The sequence below is a fragment of the Rhinatrema bivittatum genome, chromosome 13 (genome assembly GCF_901001135.1).
Source record: "Rhinatrema bivittatum chromosome 13, aRhiBiv1.1, whole genome shotgun sequence".
Classification (NCBI taxonomy): domain Eukaryota; kingdom Metazoa; phylum Chordata; class Amphibia; order Gymnophiona; family Rhinatrematidae; genus Rhinatrema; species Rhinatrema bivittatum.
The window spans coordinates 66,212,940-66,232,321 of NC_042627.1; the positions used below are offsets into that span (position 1 = coordinate 66,212,940).

Here is a 19,382-nt window from a genome sequence, read left to right on the forward strand (position 1 = left end):
CATAGGGTGTTGATGGTATCGAGAGCACCCTAGCACTTCAATGGTATCAAGGGTGACCATGATGCCCAAAGGTGGTCCCAGTCCTTGACACAGTCCCGACATTGACTTGTCAGATCATTGGTGCACTAGTCACATATGTGCATGGGCAACCGATACCAGGCATGGCACCAAAGGTGCAGCAGCAATGATGCTTGCCCAGGCTCCTACTCACCCTCTCTCACAGGAGACTGCACTGCCATCACTGGCAAGCAGGAGGGGAAGCTATGTCGTCCAGGACTCCTGCCCGTGAAGACTAATTCCTTAGAATGTGGGGAGGATGAGCTCCCCCCCCTACACATACACAGACACATGAACTGTGTGATCCTCGATCCTTTCACTGTCTAAGCCTCTATCTATGCCGATCGATTGGTGAAATGACATGGAATTCCTGCCCGGGTAAAACTCAGGCGAGTCCCCAGGCTCAGTGGCTTACATGAATCATACATGGACTGCATTCTGTCCTACCAGCACCAGACAAAGGCACAAAAAGAGACAGAGCAAGGAGAGGACACAGAAACTAAACTGCAAGTGCAGTATTTATTTACTAAGGAACAGAATTAGACTCTGCGAGGCTGCACAGTAACTAAGGCCCGCCATGTGGCTAGCAGAGAGCTGACAGGAAGAGAAAAAGAAAAAGAAAACTATCGCAAGATAAAAGAAATAGAAAAAACAGCTGCAGCTCCAGAAAAAGATCAGAACAAAAACTGTAAGGAGAGAACAAAGCTGAATACCATGACTGCACAGCTCTGCGGAAAAAAAAGGGACTTGGGGACTCTGCCTAGGGGGCAGGGTGATAACTACAGCTGCACATGCTCAGTAGAACATGTTTGAAAGCTCTAGAATTCTTTGAGATCAAAGTTCCGTGCTGGGTTCCATCCGATGATGTCACCCATGTGTGAGGACGGACATCCTGCTGTCCTTGGAGAAGAGCGAGTCCTTCTGCCAGCTCAGCTGTGCTTCGGGTGAGTTTAGGCTCTTTAAAGAGGGTACGGGGTAAGTCAGAGGAGGGTATTACTGTATGAGCAAACATAATGATATACTAGGTTGTATTCTAAAACCAACATTTTTAATTACAAAAAATAAAATCATGAGCAAAATCAAGTGCTCATCTCACGTACGTAGCAGAAGCCTGGCTGAAGTACCTTTCTGTCTGGATTCCTGATTCTAATGTAAGTGTTGCGAGTTGGCGGCCTTTTCATCACCTTGCGGACTACTGCCTTTTCCTCCGCAGACTCTCCTTGCAAATTCTCCTTGATCTCCTTTCTTTTTTTTCCAGCAGGAATGTCCCGGTGTTCCTGCTTCAAGCGTAGCTCCTCCAACTGCTGCCTGCCAAAATACAGTTGGTTCAGTCTGCCCATCAAGTACAAAAGTGCACAGTATTCTACAGTAATGCAACAGCATCAAACTTGCTCTGCATGGAATACCATGTGTCTGATGTGACGTTTGCTGATCGCGGGGTCGTCCCGCAACGGCAGCATTCACCCCAGGCCATATACTGCCTCCAAAGCGGCAAGAACACTACCATGATGCCACCAACACCCCTGCTCCTCATGTTTCCCTAGGCATGCGCGAGTGCAGCTCAGCGCCTTTTGTAATCCCCGCAGTGGGAAACAGCCTGGCTGATGCACTCTGATGACATCAGCTAGACATAAAGGCCCCAGCCTCGCTCCCTTCCTTGCCTCAGGAACAGGTCTTCCTGCTTGATTGCAGTATGTGAGCTCTTGAGTTCCTGATCCTGCCTTGACCAACCTGCCTTGCCTCACCTCGATTAGCCCACCTTGCCTTGTCCAGTTCCTCCGGCCTATTCTGCATCCAGCTTTACTTCAGTACTGACCTCTGCTACAGACCCCTACTACTCTTCTGTCTGCTACCTGTCACTGACCTTAGCTACAGACTTTGCCTACATTTTGCTTGCTGCCCGCCTCGACCTCTGCTTAACTACTAGTAATTCTCTAACAGCTGCTTGTCCTGACCTTGGCCCAGCCCTGGTCTCTCTTATCCTATATGCCCTGTGGGGACCCTTGCCTAAGTCATGCAAGCCCTTGAAATCCAAAGGCTCAACCCGCAGGGAACAAGACTGGTATAGGTGAAACTCCAGTCTTGTCCCAGCCCAGGGTGTGTTCGCCAGCTGTCGGCATGGGCCTAGTAGGTTTGCCTACTAGGCTGTGTCAACTACGCCACAGCACGAGGGTCCACTATTTTTACAGCTGAGGATAGAGGGTAACTAGTGCAGTAAGGCAGTCCTGAAAGAAAGCCACAACCGACTGCTAAGAAAACATTTACTTAGAGGCATATTTCTGTTTCACCTCAGTATCAATGGTCATTGGCATTTCTACTACCACCAATGAGGTTTATCCTAGGACAGTGATGGCGAACTCCAGTCCTCGAGTGCCACAAACAGGCCATGTTTTCAGGATTTCTACAATGATTTCGGAACTGCAAGCGTTGTCATGCAGAGAGCCTTTTCTGAGGATTTCGGATTCCAGGGTTTCTTTGAGGATGCTTCCCTTTTTTCTCCCAAAGGTGGTGTCAGTGTTTCATTTGAACTAGACCGTGGAGCTTCCAGTTTTTCCAGATTTGGACACGTCAGCTCCGCACGCTAAAGACCAACAATGCTTGGATGTGAAACAGGCTTGGTTGCGTTACCTCAAAGTTACTAATATCTTCAGGGTGACAGACTATCTTTTTCTGTTGTGGAGTGGTCCTAAGAAGGGGCAGAAGGCTTCAAAGTCTATGATAGCACGATGGTTGAAGGTGGTAATAAGCTCGTCTTATATCTGTAAAGGGTGCCCTGTCCCGGTGGGATTGAGGGTTCATTCATTTCAGGCGACTTCTTGGGCCGAATGCCGCAGGAAATTTGTCAGACAGCTACTTGGAAGTCGTTGCACACTTTCGCCAGACACTATCGTTTGGATGTCCAGTCTCCAGAGGCCATGGGCTTTTGTGAGAGTGTTCTTCGAGCAGGACTCTCGCAGCCCCATGCTAATTAGGGAAGCCTGAGTGCATCCCAGGAGTCTGGACTGATCCGGGTATGAACAGGAAAGGAAAATCGGTTCTTATCTGCTAATTTTCGTTCCTGGAATACCACAGATCAGTCCAGAGTCCTGTCTTGTGTGTGGGAGAATCCACTCATTCTTTTGTCATGGTTCTATTGTATATAGGCTGCAGAGCTACTTCAGATTTCAAGTGTGATCCCTGGTTGGGCGTTATGAAGTAAAGAGTTTTCTTTCAAGGCGGGGTTTACCATCTTTCCCCTTGCTCGTTTGTGGGAAATTGTTTTGCATGTTTAGTAGGATTGCTGCAGGAATAATCTTGGCTTGGGTACAGGTCAATACTGAGCAACTGAGCAACTGCAGGTGCCACTCCGTGTTATATACCAATGCCAGTGAAATTTTCTCTGTCTCCATCGGCTGGAAGGGAGGCATAAATCCAGGAGTCTGGAGTCCGTGGTATTCTAGGAATGACAATTAGCAGGTATGAACCAATTTTCCTTTTTTGCCTGAAAATGACTCTCCTTCAATGCAATTAGAACTATGAATATGGACTTCTAGCTGCATTTAGAGCTGGCATTCCTGGGGGAATGTTTAGGTCGGGGGAGGAAATCAACAAGTTCAAATCTATGTGTTGTGATTTCACCTGCTACGCAGCTTCATCTTACCCTGACAATGACACCTCCCCACCAGCAAAGGTCTCCTCGAAACTCCATCCTGTACTGTCCCCGTCAGCTCCTCATGACTCATCGAACTTAGACTGTGATACAGCCTCCCAGTCTCCCTCAGTGAGCTTAGCCACCTGCCCTGCCAAGTTCCTCCTCCCTACCTGCATCACATCCAGACTCCATCCCTACATAACCCTGTCCTATCAAACCCAAATGCTATCGCATCAAGTCGCCCTTGGCTCTTTGCCCTAGCCACTGTTGCCTTGCAGCTCACCCAGGCTTATTCTTGTCTTGACTTGTGGCCATCCAGCCTTCTCACTCCTATTCTTGCCTTGTGGCCACCCAGCCTCACTCCTTTCTTGCCTTGTGGCCTAAGAGCCTTCCTGCTCCTTGCTTTGCCTTGTGGCTTAAGGGCCTTCTTGCTCCTTGCCTTGCTCTATGACCTATCTAGACCTTCCCCTGACCTCTGGGTTATCTAGGCCTTGCCTTGCTCTGTGGCCTATCTAGGCCTCTCCTTGCCTCACTCTTGGGGCCTTATCTTTTTTAGCTCCTACAAGTTTCCTGTATTGCTGCCTTTGGACCTGTATGTTCCATGTTCTGTCTTGTCCATGTCTCGTCCTGTCCTGTCTTAGTCTGTTCCTGTCCAAGCCTCAGTTCCAGCTTTACCTGCACACTGTTTCTGTCCAAGCCTCAGTTACAGCTTTATTTGCACTCTAGCCTTGCTCCAGCCTTACTCGCCTGCCCAAGCCTTGCTCCAGTGTTACCAGCCTGTCCAAGCCTTGCTCCAGACTCACCATATTGGCCTGCTGCCGCAGAGACCTGCTGGCCCCCAGAACCCAAGGCTCAACCTGTGGGGGAGGGGGCTGGTTAGGCAAAGACCAGCCCTAGCTTTATCTTGCTGTCCTGTGCCAATCCGAGGGTGGTGTTTCCTACACTCCACCTGGAGTGTACATGAAAAGCTGTTGCAGATGTCCACAAGTACTTTATATGCCCATGGCAAGTTCCAAAGCAAAAGTACACGAATGGAATCATTTTGAAAATTGGAGTTGAGTAAAAAGTACCCACAGCCTTTGTCCTAGTGCAGCTAGTTGGCAAATCCCCCAATCTCTTAAATAGACCTTTTTTTTTATTTTCAGGAAGTCTGCCTACTCTGCTCCCCCATGCCTTAGAATTTATTCGGAATTTGGAACAGTTGCATGCACTCTAATCGTTCCCAAGGAACACGGGAGCAGAACATTCGTAATGGATTTTTAAAAAGAATCTGGGTACAGGTTGCAAATTCTATTCATTTTCAAATCATAGAAGAAGAACTGATAGATCTGTTGTCATTTTCTAATGTTTTCTCTCTCTGGTCACAAAGTTTTGTACACAAAGAATACAGGTAGATCATACCTGGCACACTCTTCTCTTGCCCGAGATGCCACAGTTTCCTGAAATAAGGAGCCATTGTGTTTAAAGAACTTGTCATATTTGTCCGTCTTGGCTCCTGGGTAGATACGACGGTAGCCTCCCAGGTGGATGTTCTCATATTTCTCTGCCTCTTCCAGCCAAGCAGCCTGGCTGTTTTCTAGCTGCTCACGTCTGCAATTAAAAAGCATTGAAGCGTGGTAGAAAACATGATAGAAAGTAGCTGAAGTTCCTCTCCTCCCCAGCCTGATCCCAGCACAATATGACCCCCTCTCCCCTTCCCAGCCTAAGCCCAGGACTCTTCTCCTCTCCCCAGCCCAACACCAGCAAACTCTGACCCTCCCTCAGAGGCCGGGCCCAGAACTCTCCCTTGCCCCAGTCCACCCCCAGCATACTCCAAATCCCCTCCCCGGCTCAAGCACAGATCTCTCTTCCCCACCTCCCTCCAGCTCGACCAGCAGATCAGTCCAACCAGGGTTGGTGCTAGCTTTTTTGCTGCTCTGTGTGAATAATTATTGTGCTTCCCCCACCCCAACTCATTCAGTGTCTGTCTCAGGCCCATCAAATAAAGCCCAGTTCTGTCCTACAATCTATATTTTTAAAAACCGACACACCTTCCCCCCCCCCCTCGAACCCATGGATAGGGAAGGATATGAGGTATCCTAAGCAAACCTTACAGCGTTGCACACTCACCATCCCCCCTTCCTCTACACACACACACACCCACATCCTTTACAGACGCACACAAATTATGCAACCCTAACATTCTTATCTATGAAAAGGCAACACTGCACATATTACACCAGGCCCTAGAACACCAGTAAAACTGTTAATTAGGAAACCAGGCTGCTATAGATCCCTACACAGAAATTACATGCCAGCAAAATACCTCACCTCGGTCACAGAACACAGAGAGACCCGACCAAATACAGAATAAAGAGATCAGAAAGTATCAACAAAAACGTGCTGAGAAGAACCGAACTGGAACTTACAACAAGCCAACCTCTGTATGCAGAGCAACAATGGAAAACAGAAACATTACCATTCTTCAGAAAACATTAAGTAATACAATTAAGAAATATAAATCATAATAGTAAATTCATATTCATAAAAAGAATACATATTTCAAACCAGTTAATGAACAGAATATCCAAAATTTCACAAACACCAATATTTCAAAACATCTGAGGAATAAAAATTCCAAAAATTAAAAAAATGTTCTATTCCTCCCCGCAAAATTAAATATTTTGAAAGAGCAGAATCCTCAAATTACACCCAATAATTAAAACTAATAAGGATTAAAAAAATCTTCTGCTCTCCATTCCCAAAGCATTCGGCAGACCAGGCAGTCGCCTAGGGCACCGGAAGTGGGCAGGGCGCTATCGCTGGATGTGAGGGTAGTTTTCGTTTTAATGCAAAGGAGTTGGGCGGCAGGTTTGAAATTGTAGGACTCGTGCGTTGGGATGTGTCGGTCTGCAAGGTAAGTGAGCTCTGGCGACACGGGCACTGTGACTCGGGGAGGGGGGAGAATATGAAGGAATGTGACGTCATCGCCCTGGGCGGCTGGACACCCTCACACCGGCACTGTCCATACCTGTGATCTTCTTATTTCCAGTCACCCTGAGATTGTCATGGATTGGGGAAGGCAGGGCCGCACAAATGTTATCTTCTCTCTCACACACATGCACAATAACACATTCATTCTCTCACACTCTCTCTCTCTAACATACACAGGCTCCCTCTCTCTCACAGATACACCCACCCACACAGTGTGTGTTTGTGCTTGTGAGAGCCTCTATGCGACACATGGACTCTCACAGGCACACAAACATGCACAAAAACACAAGCACACAGGCCCTCAGACACATTTACAGGCTCTCACAGACACACACAGGCTCTCACACAGACATACACACACACATAGGCTCTCATATAGACACACACATAGGATCTCATATAGACACACACATGCACACACACAGGCTCTCACTCACACACATACACAGATGGCCTCCTGTTGTCATCGGGCCATGGTGGGATGAGCTCCACTATGGCCTTCTGACCTTCCTGCTTGAGTGGGGAAGGGACAGCGGAAGCTATGTACAGTGTGTGCGCACACAGGCACACAAACAGAAGACCCGGGCCTCTCATTTTCAGCTGCTGATGGGTTCAGCACTGGTGGCCTGCAGTCTCTCTCCTTCTTTGGCTGCCAATGGGTTAGGCTCTGCCGGCAGCCCCACAACCTCTCTTGCTGCCACTGGCCTGCCACCCCATGCAAATGCACGGTATGCACACCCGGGTGTGCCAGGCCTGAGACCAACCCCCGCCCAGCCTGCCGTAGCACATTCCTACCCCTCTCTCTAGCCCACCAGTTTCCATGTCCACTGGTTCTACACTGGGGAGTATATGTGTAACTTGGAATTTGTATGCATATTTAAACATTTATGTATATATTGACATGTATATTTTGAGCTATGTGCCTAGCTCAGTGAATATGCATATAAGTTTGGAGCAACATACATACACTTTTCAGTGGCACGCACATGTGCACTCCACCAGACCACTCTAGGTTGAGCGTATAATATGCAATGATTGCATGCCAAACCCAATCGTCTCTAGAACTGTTGTCTCACTATGTGTGGATACCACCTTTGAATGGACAAATTCTAAACCCAGAGAACTAAAATCTGTAGTTCCTTGTTACTAGGATTGAGAGTTTCCTGATATTTCTATTGCCTCATATTAGTAAATCTGACCATCAATGGTAACAGACTTTCTCATTGAATCAGTACCCATGAAATATTTAGTAGTTTGGGTACCAAAGAACAAGAAGTCTGGTGCCAAATTTTTCCTGCCTCTTTCCAACACTCCTATGTTTTTGTCCACCCTCCCTCTTTCAGTGTCATGTTAAGTCTCTTTGCCCTTTCTCCATTTTTCCCTTTTCCGACTCTACCATTCATCCTTCCCTTTTTCTATAGTCCTCTATCTCTCTCTGATATAGGAAAATTGGTTCTTACCTGCTAATTTTCATTCCTGTAGAACCACGGATCAGTCCAAACAGTGGGTTGAGCCTCCTTTCCAGCAGATGGAGACAGAGAAAAACTCAAAGGGTATCCTATATCAGGACAGTGCACCCCCTGCTTCCCTTCAGTATAAACGTTATCAAAACAGAAAATGTAACCTCAGCTAGAATAAGATCAAGCAAGCAACAATATTTAACATCCAAATTGTAAATGAAAATGTGAAGAAATGCAAAGTAATTGCTCTTATATCTTTAATAGATACTTCCGGTGCCTTGTCAGTCGGTCATATCTTTGAATGAGAAAACTTCGAGCGGTTGTTGAAAAGAAAGAGTCAGAATCCCTCCACTAAGGATGGGCATCTGGACTGATCCGTGGTACTACAGGAACGAAAATGAGCAGGTAAGATCCAATTTTCCTTTCCCTGTACGTACCCAGATCAGTCCAGACAGTGGGATGTACCAAAGCTTCCCTAAGTAGGGTGGGACCGAGATAGTCCCACTCGAAGCACCTGTCTGCTGAAGGAACCAAAACTGGCGCCTGCACATCTAGGCAATAATGACGAGCAAAAGTATGAAGAGATTTCCAAGTAGCTGCTCTGCATATCTCTTGTGGGGAGACCAACTGGCTTTCCGCCCAAGAGGTAGCCTGCGACCGGAGTGAATGGGCTTTTAAACCTTCTGGGACCAGCCGGCCTCGACAAATGTAAGCCGAAGCAATCGCCTCCTTTAGCCAGTGAGCGATGGTAGCCTTAGAAGCTTTATTTCCCCTATTGGGTCCGCTCCACAAGACAAAAAGATGATCTGAGATCCGGAACTCATTCGTGACTTCTAAGTATCTCAGTAGGACTCGTTTCACATCAAGGCGCCTTAGGTCTCTGGCATGAGTAGTCTCAGTGTCCTTGTAGAAAAGGTAGGGAACTCCACCAACTGATTTAAATGAAAAGAGGAAATCACCTTGGGTAAAAAGGATGGTACAGTCTTGAGTGAAACACCTGAATCAGAAAAACGAAGAAATGGCTCCCTGCAAGGAGCTCAGACACTCTCCTGGCTGAGCAAATAGAGACTAGAAAAACTGTCTTAAGAGTCAGGTCTTTGAGCGTGGCTCGTTTAAATGGTTCGAAGGGCGCCTCGCAGAGGACCCGAAGCACCAGATTGAGGCTCTATGATGGACACGTAGCCCAGGCAGGCGGGTTCAAATGCTTCGCTCCTTTGAGGAACCGAATGACATTCGGGTGGGCTGCCAAAGCTTAACCATTGACCCGCCCTAAGAGAGAACCAAGAGCCAAGACTTGTACCCGGAGAGAATTAAAAGACAATCCTTTGGAAAGGCCATTCTGTAGAAAAGAAAGAACATGGGAAACTGGGGCCTTGCACGCCACAATTCCAGAATCCGCACACATAGTCTCAAACACTCTCCAAACCTGTATGTAAGTGAGAGAGGTAGAAGTCTTACGCGCACGCAGCAGAGTGGAAATAACCTCTTCTCTATAACCTTTTTTCCTCAGTCTCCACCGCTCAAAAGCCAGGCCGCTAGACAAAAGCTATCCACCTGATTGAAAAATACTGGATCTTGCCATAAGAGGTTTGGGAGGTGACCAAGGCGAAGAGGACCGTCTGTCGCAAGGTTTACCAGGTCCGCGAACCATGGACTTCAGGGCCATTCTGGTGCCACAAGAATGACTGGCCCCTTGTGAATTTCTATTCTTCTGAGTACTTTCCCCACCAGAGGCCAGGGTGGGAACACGTAGAGGAGTATGTCGTGAGGCCAGGGTAGCACCAGAGCATCCACCCCTTCCGAGCCGTGCTCCCTTCTGCGACTGAAGAATCTGGGAGCTTTGGCATTCTGCAGAGTGGCCATTAAGTCTAAGCAAGGAGTCCCCCACTTGCAAATGAGAAGAGCCATCGCCTCTTCGGACAATTCCCACTCTCTGGGGTCTAGGTGTTGGCGAATCAAGAAATCGGCTTGAACATTCTCCTATCCCGCAATGTGGGAGGCTACCAACTGGGTCAGATGGCGTTCCGCCCAGGAGAACAACTTGCTTGCTTCCAGAGCTACCAGGCGACTTCTGGTTTCATCCTGGCGATTGATGTAGGCTACTGTAGTGGCATTGTGAGAGAGAACCCGAACCGCTTGGTGACGGATCAAGGGCAGGAATGTCTTCGGCGCCAGGCGAACAGCTCGGTCTTCAGTGCAATTGATATGCCATTGAGATTGGAGTGGGGACCACTGTCCTTGTCTAGACTAAGACTGGCAAACCGCTCCCCAGCCGGTGAGACTGGCATCAGTCATCAATGATCCACTAAGGAGTTTCTAGGTGTACCCCGTTTAGCAGGTTGTCGAGCGACAACCACCACTGAAGGCTGGAGATGGCAAAATCCGAGAGCGGTAAAGGCGTCTGAAACTCTTCAGAGACCAGAATCCAGTGGGACAGTAAGGCTTTCTGTAAAGGACGCATATGTGTGAAGGCCCATTGAACCAAATCTATAGTTGAAGCCATAGAACCCAGGACTTGTAGGTAGTCCCAGGCTGTGGGCACGGAGAGAGATAATAGATGGACTTGAACTCTGAGCTTGAGCGCCCAGCTCTCAGGGAGGAAGACCTTCCACACATGTGTCGAAACGTGCTCCTAAGAATTCCAGGACTTGAGATGGCTTGAGGCTGCTCTTTGAGAAATTGACTATCCAACCGAATGAGCCGAGGAGAGACAAAACCTTGTTGACTGCCACCTGCAGAGAGCTTCTGATTTCGCCCGAATGAGCCAGTCATCTAGGTAAGGATTTACCAGTACACCCTCCCGTCGTAGGGAGGCTGCCACCACCATCATTACCTTTGTAAATGTGCAGGGGGCAGTGACTAGTCCAAACGGCAGAGCCCTAAACTGATAATGATGCCCTAGGATGTTGAAGCGTAGGTACCTCTGATGTTCCGGGCAGATCGGGATATGTTGATACGCCTCCGTCAAATTGTTGCAACCGTCGCGGCCCAACTGCTTCACTCCGCCTATCTTTCTTTTTCTGCGACTCCTCCTGCTCCCTGTGGACATCTGGCTGCCGCAGCATCTGCCCGACGTCCTCTCCAGCGTCCCCGGACTGGCTTGGGCGCTGCCTCCCGCCATGCGCCTCAGTTACCTTCGGGCGCGCGCCATGCGGCCCTCATTCTTATTTCCTCTATGGCGCGAACTTCAGGGGCATCCCCCTGTGATGACGTCACGCTGCCCGGATATTTAATCTTGTTGTTTATTACTAGCCTTTGAGTTAGCAAGGGAATTCCTATGGATGGGATTCGCTCTCCGTACCCAGCTACTCTGCCTCCAACTTCTATTTGGACTCTTTGCTGTTAACAAGGTACCTGCTCCTCGGGGGCCTCTCTGCTTCTTTCAGGTCGCTACCAGGAACCGGTACTCGCTCCTCGAGGGCCCATGTTCCCTGACTCGCTGCCTATGTCCATCTCCTCTTCTATTTGGAAGAATTTGCTACAGACACCATCTGTAAGTACAACTACCATCTACTCCTCAGAGCTGCTCCCTGGAACCAGGTACTCGCTCCTCAAGGGCCTGCCTCCATTCCAGCACCAGTGCCATCTTCCATGGAGATCTGCTGCGTGAGTACTTGCCAACGAGTCTCTGTGCCCAAGGATCTGGTACTCGCTCGAGGGCCAGCTCTCCCCATCTCGAGGCTTCTCCATACTGGGGACTTTGTGAATATCTCAGTGTACTCATTTTCTCAGTTCTTCTTCCTACAGCACTGCTACCGGAGAAGCTGCTGTTCCAGCACCCTGAGGAATACTAGCCCAGCCGGGCTCCATCTTCTACTCACTACCGCCACCTCTGGTGGCTTCATAAACTGTCTAATAAAAGATATAATCTGTATTTGTGTGTCCGGAACTGAGCCTGACCTGTGGCCCCTCACAGGACCTCCCCCTGTGGGCGTGGTCAGCTGCCACAGTGTCCAAGGGTCCACCCAAACCCTACAAAACATAACACAAATCCAGAGAAGCTATGAATTCGCCAGATCGAACCGCCGCTATGATTGATCGCAGGGTCTCCATCCAAAAATGGGGAATCTTGAGCGCTTTGTTGAATCTCTTGAGGTCCAGAATCGTTTGAAAGGAGCCATCCTTTTTGGGGACCACGAAGTAAATGGAATACTGGCCTAACCCTTGCTCCTCGGGAGGGACAGACACGATGGCTCAGAGTTGCTGCAGCCTGTCCAGAGTTTGGCGCACCACATGTTGCTTCCGCAGGGGTCTGCAAGGAGAGATGAGGTAGCGATCTGGAAGAGACCGAGCAAACTCTAAAGCATAGCCTCATTCTATTACCTCGAGGACCCACCGATCCAAAGTAAGTTTGACCCATTCCTCATGAAAAAGGGAGAGTTGGCCTCCCAGGTTGGTAACGGAGGAATGGGCTGGCCGCATCTCATTGGGAAGACTGGGGCGGATCCTTGGGGGTTTCCATCTTGGAATGGTTGGCATCCACGAAAGGAATGAGAACATGATTGAGATCTTGTGGAGGGGTTTATTTATGGAGCCCCCCGCAACCTGTTGAACCTGCACTGCCCCCTGAAATGAGAGCGCAAAGGAAAAAAGGGTCTGGAGGGTTTAGGGCGGTTCTCAGGAAGCTTATGAACCTTGTTGTCCCCTAGAGAATTGATAAGCTGTTTAAGGTCCTCCCCGAAGTGAAACTTGCCCTTGAAGGGGAGAGTGCCCAATTGCAATTTGGAAGAGGTGTCCGCTGCCCAATTTCGCAGCCAGAGGAGACGCCTGGCTGAGACCGCCAATATCATGGATCTAGCCAGCATCCTGAGGAGATCATAGAGAGCATCCACAGCATACGCAATCGTAGCTTCCAGACGTTCTGCCTGTTCTGCCTCTGCAGACAGGAGGTCCTGGGTGCTGAGTAATTGTTGAACCCACCTTTGCCTGCTGCATAAGACTGCTACAGACTGTCGCCTGAACGCCGCGCACCAAAACTTCAAAAATTCTTTTGAGATGCACTTCCAACTTCGATCCTAAAGATCCTTCAAAGCCGTCGCTCCCACCACTGGTATGGAGGTTCTTTTTGTGACAGCGGCAACCAAAGCGTCCACTTTAGGAACCTTGAGCATCTCAAGACATTGTTCTGGAAGGGGACAGAGCTTGTCCATTGCTCTGCCCACCACCTGTAAGCCGGATTCAGGAGCTTCCCATTCTCGGAGTAGTAACTGCATTAGCAGAGGATGAAATGGGAAGGTACGTGGGGGGGGGCTCTCAGTCCAGCCAGGACAGGGTCTACGTTGCTGGAAACTGAGGCACTTGCGGTTTCCTCTGGAGGGGCATCTATGCCCAGCTCGGCTAAAACAAAAAGGTATGAGCGGGTCCAGCTCCTCCTGCTGGAACAAGCGCAAAACCCATGGGTCGCCCCTTCGACCGATGGATTCTGATTTAGAGAACCTGCATCTGGATCGGAGTCTGGAAGCTGAGGTGGCCGAGTAGCAGGATCCAGAGGGTCTGGTACCCCCATATGGTCCGAACCAGATTCGTCCCCTGAGAATTAGTGAGTTTGGGTCCCTGTTCTGTAGATACCTTAGGCACCTTTGCAGGTGGAGGGCCTGTAGGAACCCTTACAGGTGGGGGGTCTTTGGGGGGTTCCTCCTGCTGCAGTAAACTAGCGATGAAAGCATTGTGTAATAGGACAAAATCCGTAGAAAAATGCTTGAGGACTTCCCTGGCATTGGGGGGAACGGGACATTGTGCTGGGGGTCAGGGACTACATCCGAAAGATCCACGGGGCTTAAATCCGGGAGGGGGGGGGGGGGAAATTGATGAAAAAATGAATCTCTTCCCCCATCCAGCAAGGAATTAGCTGCAAGATCTGCAGACAAAATGGTCGCCGTTCCCATGGTTTGTAGGGACGGGGCCAGCCTAGCAGTGCACTTGCCGGCTCGACCGCGGGTAGCAGTTTACTCCGGTGCCGAAGAGGGCCCCTCCCCGCCGGGCAAACAATTAGCGCAAACACCCTCGCGGGAGAGCCGCAAGGCAGGCTCCCCGCATGCCACACGAAATGGAGATCGTGGCAACGTAAGAACGGGTTGGGAGAGGGAAAAAAGAACTGCCGCTGAAAACGGCAAAGCCCTTCTGTGCCTGGCTGTGAGTGGGAGAGAGAGCAAAACACCCTGCTCTCCACTCCTTCCCCTGAAGGCTGCCGGCCCTTGTCCAAGGTACTCAGAATAAAGTCTGTAACTTTTTTTTTTGTGCTTAAAGGAACAGAGGAATTTTGACCTCTCTGTTAGTAATAGACCTGAGGCATGTAACTTCTCAGGGGTCTCAGCGGGGGAGGGATTGGACCACCAGTATCACCCTGGAGCCAGGCAACAGGTGATATAATTCATAACTCTGGTTCATAATTTTGGTTCATTCAGCCAGTCCCAGAATCCTCAGAGGGCTGATTCACACTGACACTGTTGAAATATAGTGACTTTCTGACCCTCTCAGACTCAAGAATGTGGAAGATCTGGGAAACTTGTATGCTCTGCAAAGCCTATAATTAAAGGCCAGGTGGACATCAATGGCAATATTTACAGCATAATACAAGAAAGCTGGGTTCTCATGAAACCAACATACAAGCTTGTGGCTCACAGATGCCTATCTCTACTGACAGGAGCATGAATTCCCTGAGGTTACAGCTTTAATTAAAGTTCTTGCACCAGCAACAGAATTCAGGCCTACTGTCTATTCAGAACACAGACCTACTACCTGTTTACACAACACAGAAGATCAAAGGAAGATCAGAAGAAACCAACAGCGGTAGCTTCAGGCACTATTCTGTTGAACCCTCACTGGACAAGATCATCTATAGAACAGAAGGAGTATCTGGAAAGTGAGGGCAAATGAGCTACACCTAGGGAAACCTGTCAGGGCAGTCATGACTACAGCATGATGTGTCTCTGTAAATGAGTCTTTGGGCAGTCACTTGATTCTAGAAACTTCGGCAATACTGTATGTTTAACTATAAAAGAAGGATCATTTCCTGAATTCAATGAGATGCTGGTTATTTTGACAGACAAAGGGCACCCAATATACAGCATCTCCCAGGAACACTTTTAAAGCCAAATAAAATTTACTTTATACCTATTGCTGAGTCTAAGTGTTCTTGTTGCCCTGGCCCTGAGTACAGAAATTATGTACACAGGTCACCGGGAAAAGGGTCCTAGGCTGAAGAAATCAAGGGGAACCCCCCCCCCCCCCCCCCCAGGCCCAAGTAAGAGCGAGGAGACAGAATTCTCCTGATGAACAAACTTTATTTTATTTATTTATTTTTTTTAATAAAACTGATTGAAATTTTCAGATACTTGCTTGATCCCTTAGAAATATAGAAGGAAGGAAGAAAAGAACTTCCTCACACCAAGAAAACTGGGAAAAGGAATGTGAACCGCAGGTTCTGCTATCTGCATCAGCTTGAGACAGAGAAATACTGAAGGGACGCAGGGGGAGCTCTGTCCTGATTTAGGATACCCTTTGAGTTTTTCTCTGTCTCCATCTGCTGGAAAGGAGGCTCAACTCACTGTCTGGATTGATCCGGGTACGCACAGGGAAATTATTTTTATGCTCTTCCCTATTTTAAAGAACAAGAAGCAGCCTTTGTGATCTCACAAAGAAACCCCTATTCTTTATGTGACCACTCTAGTTAACAGATGGCCACATTATCTGAGGCCTATGGGAGAACAACCCTCTTTACATTAATTCTGACCCAGTTGCATTGAAGGGATAGTACCTTGTTTCTCGTGGAGGGTGGCGCTGGAATAGGCGCTCTTTGACCCTCCGTTTGTCCTCTTCTAACATCTTCCTTTTGTCGCAGGCTCGGAGATTGATCAGGTTAAAAGTATCAAACAGCAAGGCATCTTTCACTTCTCGGTCTAAATCGGAATCTGTGGTGAAACTTGGGGAGTGATTCACCTGCCATTACAAAGTTAGGAATGGTTCAAAAGGTACTAGATAATAACATACCTACATCTGTAATAATAGCATTTCCACTGTGTGTTCTTGATCTGAATGTTTGTAATAGCATGTGCTAGTATCTTGGTCTTGAAACTCTTTGGAGCACTCTCTCAATTGGTCCCTTGTCTGCTCCTGCACTTACAAAGTTCATGTCGTCAAGTGAAAGGTGTGCATATAGCCAGATAGAAAGTGTTTCATTTGTCTGTCCTCCTCCATGTTTGAGACTTCTAGTCCTTCTAAGGGCTGCATAATTCCACAAATTTTCTCCCCTTTTTTCCCACCTCCCTATAAAGCAAGCCCAGCAATAATTGCCCATGACCAAATGGTTAAAGTGAAGATTCAGCTGAGCCTGAAAGTTACTCAGTTCAAACCAAAATAAGCAGCAATAGTTGAAGCTAAGAATTTGGATAGTGTGACTGAATATTTTGAAGAATATAGGAAGGATTGGACCTATTCTTTGGGATCCTGACAGGTACTTGTGTCCTGGATTGGCTCCTGCCAGAGACAGGATGCTGGGCTTGATGGCCCTTTCATCTGACCCAGGGTGGCATTTCTTCTGTTCTTATTTTTAGAAAATCTTCAGTAGATAACAAGACTTTGGACTGGTTTGTAGAAAGTCAACTGAGTGAGAACAAAATAAACTTTTACCCTCTGAGAAAATAAGTTACTGCAGCATCATTATATCATCATTCCTCTTCCCCCTGCTCCCCCGAGTTTTTCCAGAGGATTTTATAAAGCAAATATAGACTGACAACGTTGTTTTAATGTGAAAAATGACTGCTCCTTCAGGATAGTGAGTGAACTAAAAAAAACTATATTTCCTTCAACTTCTGTTGGTCACTATGCTCTCCTTTCAGCCTTCAGATCAATCTTTTTCACCTTATAATTGTCCTGCTCAGTACTTATTTAATATAAATAGATAGAGAGACTTACACAATACATGCATACATCTATGCTTTGCTGAAGTTCCTTATAATAAGAAGACTCAATTTAAAAAATAATGCTAATTATTTTTATGCTAAACTATGCCTTACAATATAACAAATAATAGGAACTTCTGCAAACCTTCAAGCACTCCACAATATATCCATGAAATAAATTATAAAATGTTCATATCACCTCCAGAAGCCAAGGTTTGAGCTTCCTGTCCAATAGGATGTCAAATCCCAGAATCTCGAAGCAGGCATTGCCAGCCACATGGTTTGGAAAGCAAGTACGGTAATTGTGCTTCAAGGTGGGGTGGGCTGAAATAAGCGCTTTGATGATGACATCCTCAATCTCCTCCCATACTTTAGATGTCTCGTAGCAATTCTTCTTCATCCAGGCATTCAAGGTGGAGAGTTTCCTGTTCAAGAAGACAAAGTTGCTTCCTTGTAATTGGTGTCCTCTGTGGATGGCAGGATAATCAATCACACAAGTAGGGTGTCGTCATCCAATGGTGCCATCATCTGATGAAGTTAATGCAGAGCATTTCCTAGATAGCACGGGAAAAGCCTAGGTGGTTTTGCCTGGCATGTGTGGGACTTCCTTCTCAGTCACCATCACACGGGCCTCTTCAGTCCTACATAATAGCTTAAAGCAAGCCAAATCCAGAAGGAAAGCATAGTGGATATGTGTGGCTGATTATTCTGCTCTCCATGCAGAATACCCATTAGAGGTAAACAACTTTGTTTTCTCCAAGGACAAGCAGGATTAATCAGCCATACAAGTGGGAATCCCTAACTAAGAGTTGCCTTCCAATAAAGAGGGCATGGGATAAGCACAGAGGATCCTTAGTTACTAAAAGTGGAAATAACAGAAAGCATGACTTAACGATGTGTTAAAGTGTTCATTGTGCAATATGCACTTGATCCAATAACAGGTGGTGGGGCTAGCAAACGTATGGCAAATAAGTTAACACGAGATGTTAAGAGGTGCTAATAGTAATGCAGACTCACATAACTGGGTTTGTTTGGCAGGCTATGCAGAGGATATAAGAGGCTTGCTAGTAATGGCAGCTTTTTAGCTTTGGCTGTGGTGTTAAAATCAAACTGGCAGCTGCACCTCTCTGGCAGGCAATAACTTCTGCAATAGCGGAAACACTGGTGTACAGGCATTCATGCAACCAGGTCTGTCTGGCAGGCTATGCAGAAGACCTAGGGGGCCACACTCTGCGGCTGGCAGCTGGGATATATCCTTAGCAGTGTGAACAGAATAACTGAAAGGCTGGATGACCTCTTTCTTCCATCATCTACTATGTTACCTTGGAGGCAATAATCAAACTACCTATGGTATGGCAAACCCAATGGGTAGTTTTACCCATGAGATTTTCCGCAATAATCAAAGCAAAACTACATAGTTTTGTTTTAATTATTGCCCCCCTCAAAAGTACCTGCAAATTTACACCTGCTCTTAGAGCAGGTATACTACACGGGTTTACTACTATATACTTTTGTATTTTTTTTAATATTCAAAACTACATGCATAGTTTCCATCTCCCATCTGCTCCCATCCCAGGAGCACCTACAAAGGTACACGGATAAAGGTATGCATATTTGTTGACATATGCATGTACTTTTACTCCCATTAATGGGTGGGCAATTATCAAACAGCCCATTTCCATGAGGAAAGCTGTGTTTCATTATTGCCCTCTAGGTTACTATGTATTAGAAACAAAGCTGCCAACAGTCAGACTAAACAATTTTCTTGGGAAGACAACCAAAAAACAATTTAATAGGCCCTAGTGCAGGGCTTCCCAAACCTGTCCTGGGGACCCCCTCCCCAGGACAGGTTTGGGAAGCTCTGCCCTAGTGGGTATGAAGCTAGATTCTGCTACTCGAAGAGACTTTGGAAGACAGATTGGCCAAAACTACTGTCACGTCAGGAGTCAGTATTGAGAAGTAAATGTGTGGATGGAACACCATGTTGCAGCTTTACAAATTTTTTCCATCGAAGTTGACCATAGAGAGGACATGGATACTGCCATAGCGCTAATATAATAAATCTTGACATGCCCTTCTAGAGTCAGACCTGCATGGCCATAACAAAATGAGATGCAATCTGCTAGTTATATAATGCAGCTTTCACAAGAGACTGTAAGACACAGTAATGCTCTGCCTATATTGAAGGTCTTGCATCTGTGTCTTCCAAGGATATGAAATATTAAATTTATATTTGTTCTAACTAAATTCTGTGTCATATCCTTGTGTGAAATACGTGCGGACAAGCGTCTTATTGAAGTCTAATATTTTAGACATTTTTTGGAAATTATCCATTGGTTACAGGCCTGTTAGAGGTCAAAA

At 47.3% G+C, this 19,382-nt stretch overlaps 1 protein-coding gene across 11 annotated transcripts in view; it reads right to left on the bottom strand.

Annotated features, from left to right (window-relative positions):
- Nucleotides 1–19,382, bottom strand: part of TTLL6 (tubulin tyrosine ligase like 6) — a 123,553-nt gene that overhangs the window by 49,213 nt on the left and 54,958 nt on the right. For 9 of the 11 annotated variants that reach the window (XM_029574556.1, XM_029574559.1, XM_029574554.1 and 6 more), the window contains 4 exons: nucleotides 17,221–17,446; nucleotides 15,878–16,059; nucleotides 5,090–5,278; nucleotides 1,182–1,365 (listed from right to left, as the gene is read on the bottom strand). In XM_029574556.1, the coding sequence (XP_029430416.1) occupies nucleotides 1,182–1,365; nucleotides 5,090–5,278; nucleotides 15,878–16,059; nucleotides 17,221–17,446 (781 nt within the window). The remainder of the gene's footprint in view (nucleotides 1–1,181; nucleotides 1,366–5,089; nucleotides 5,279–15,877; nucleotides 16,060–17,220; nucleotides 17,447–19,382) is intronic. The other 2 variants (XM_029574560.1, XM_029574558.1) reach the window with 1 other exon arrangement.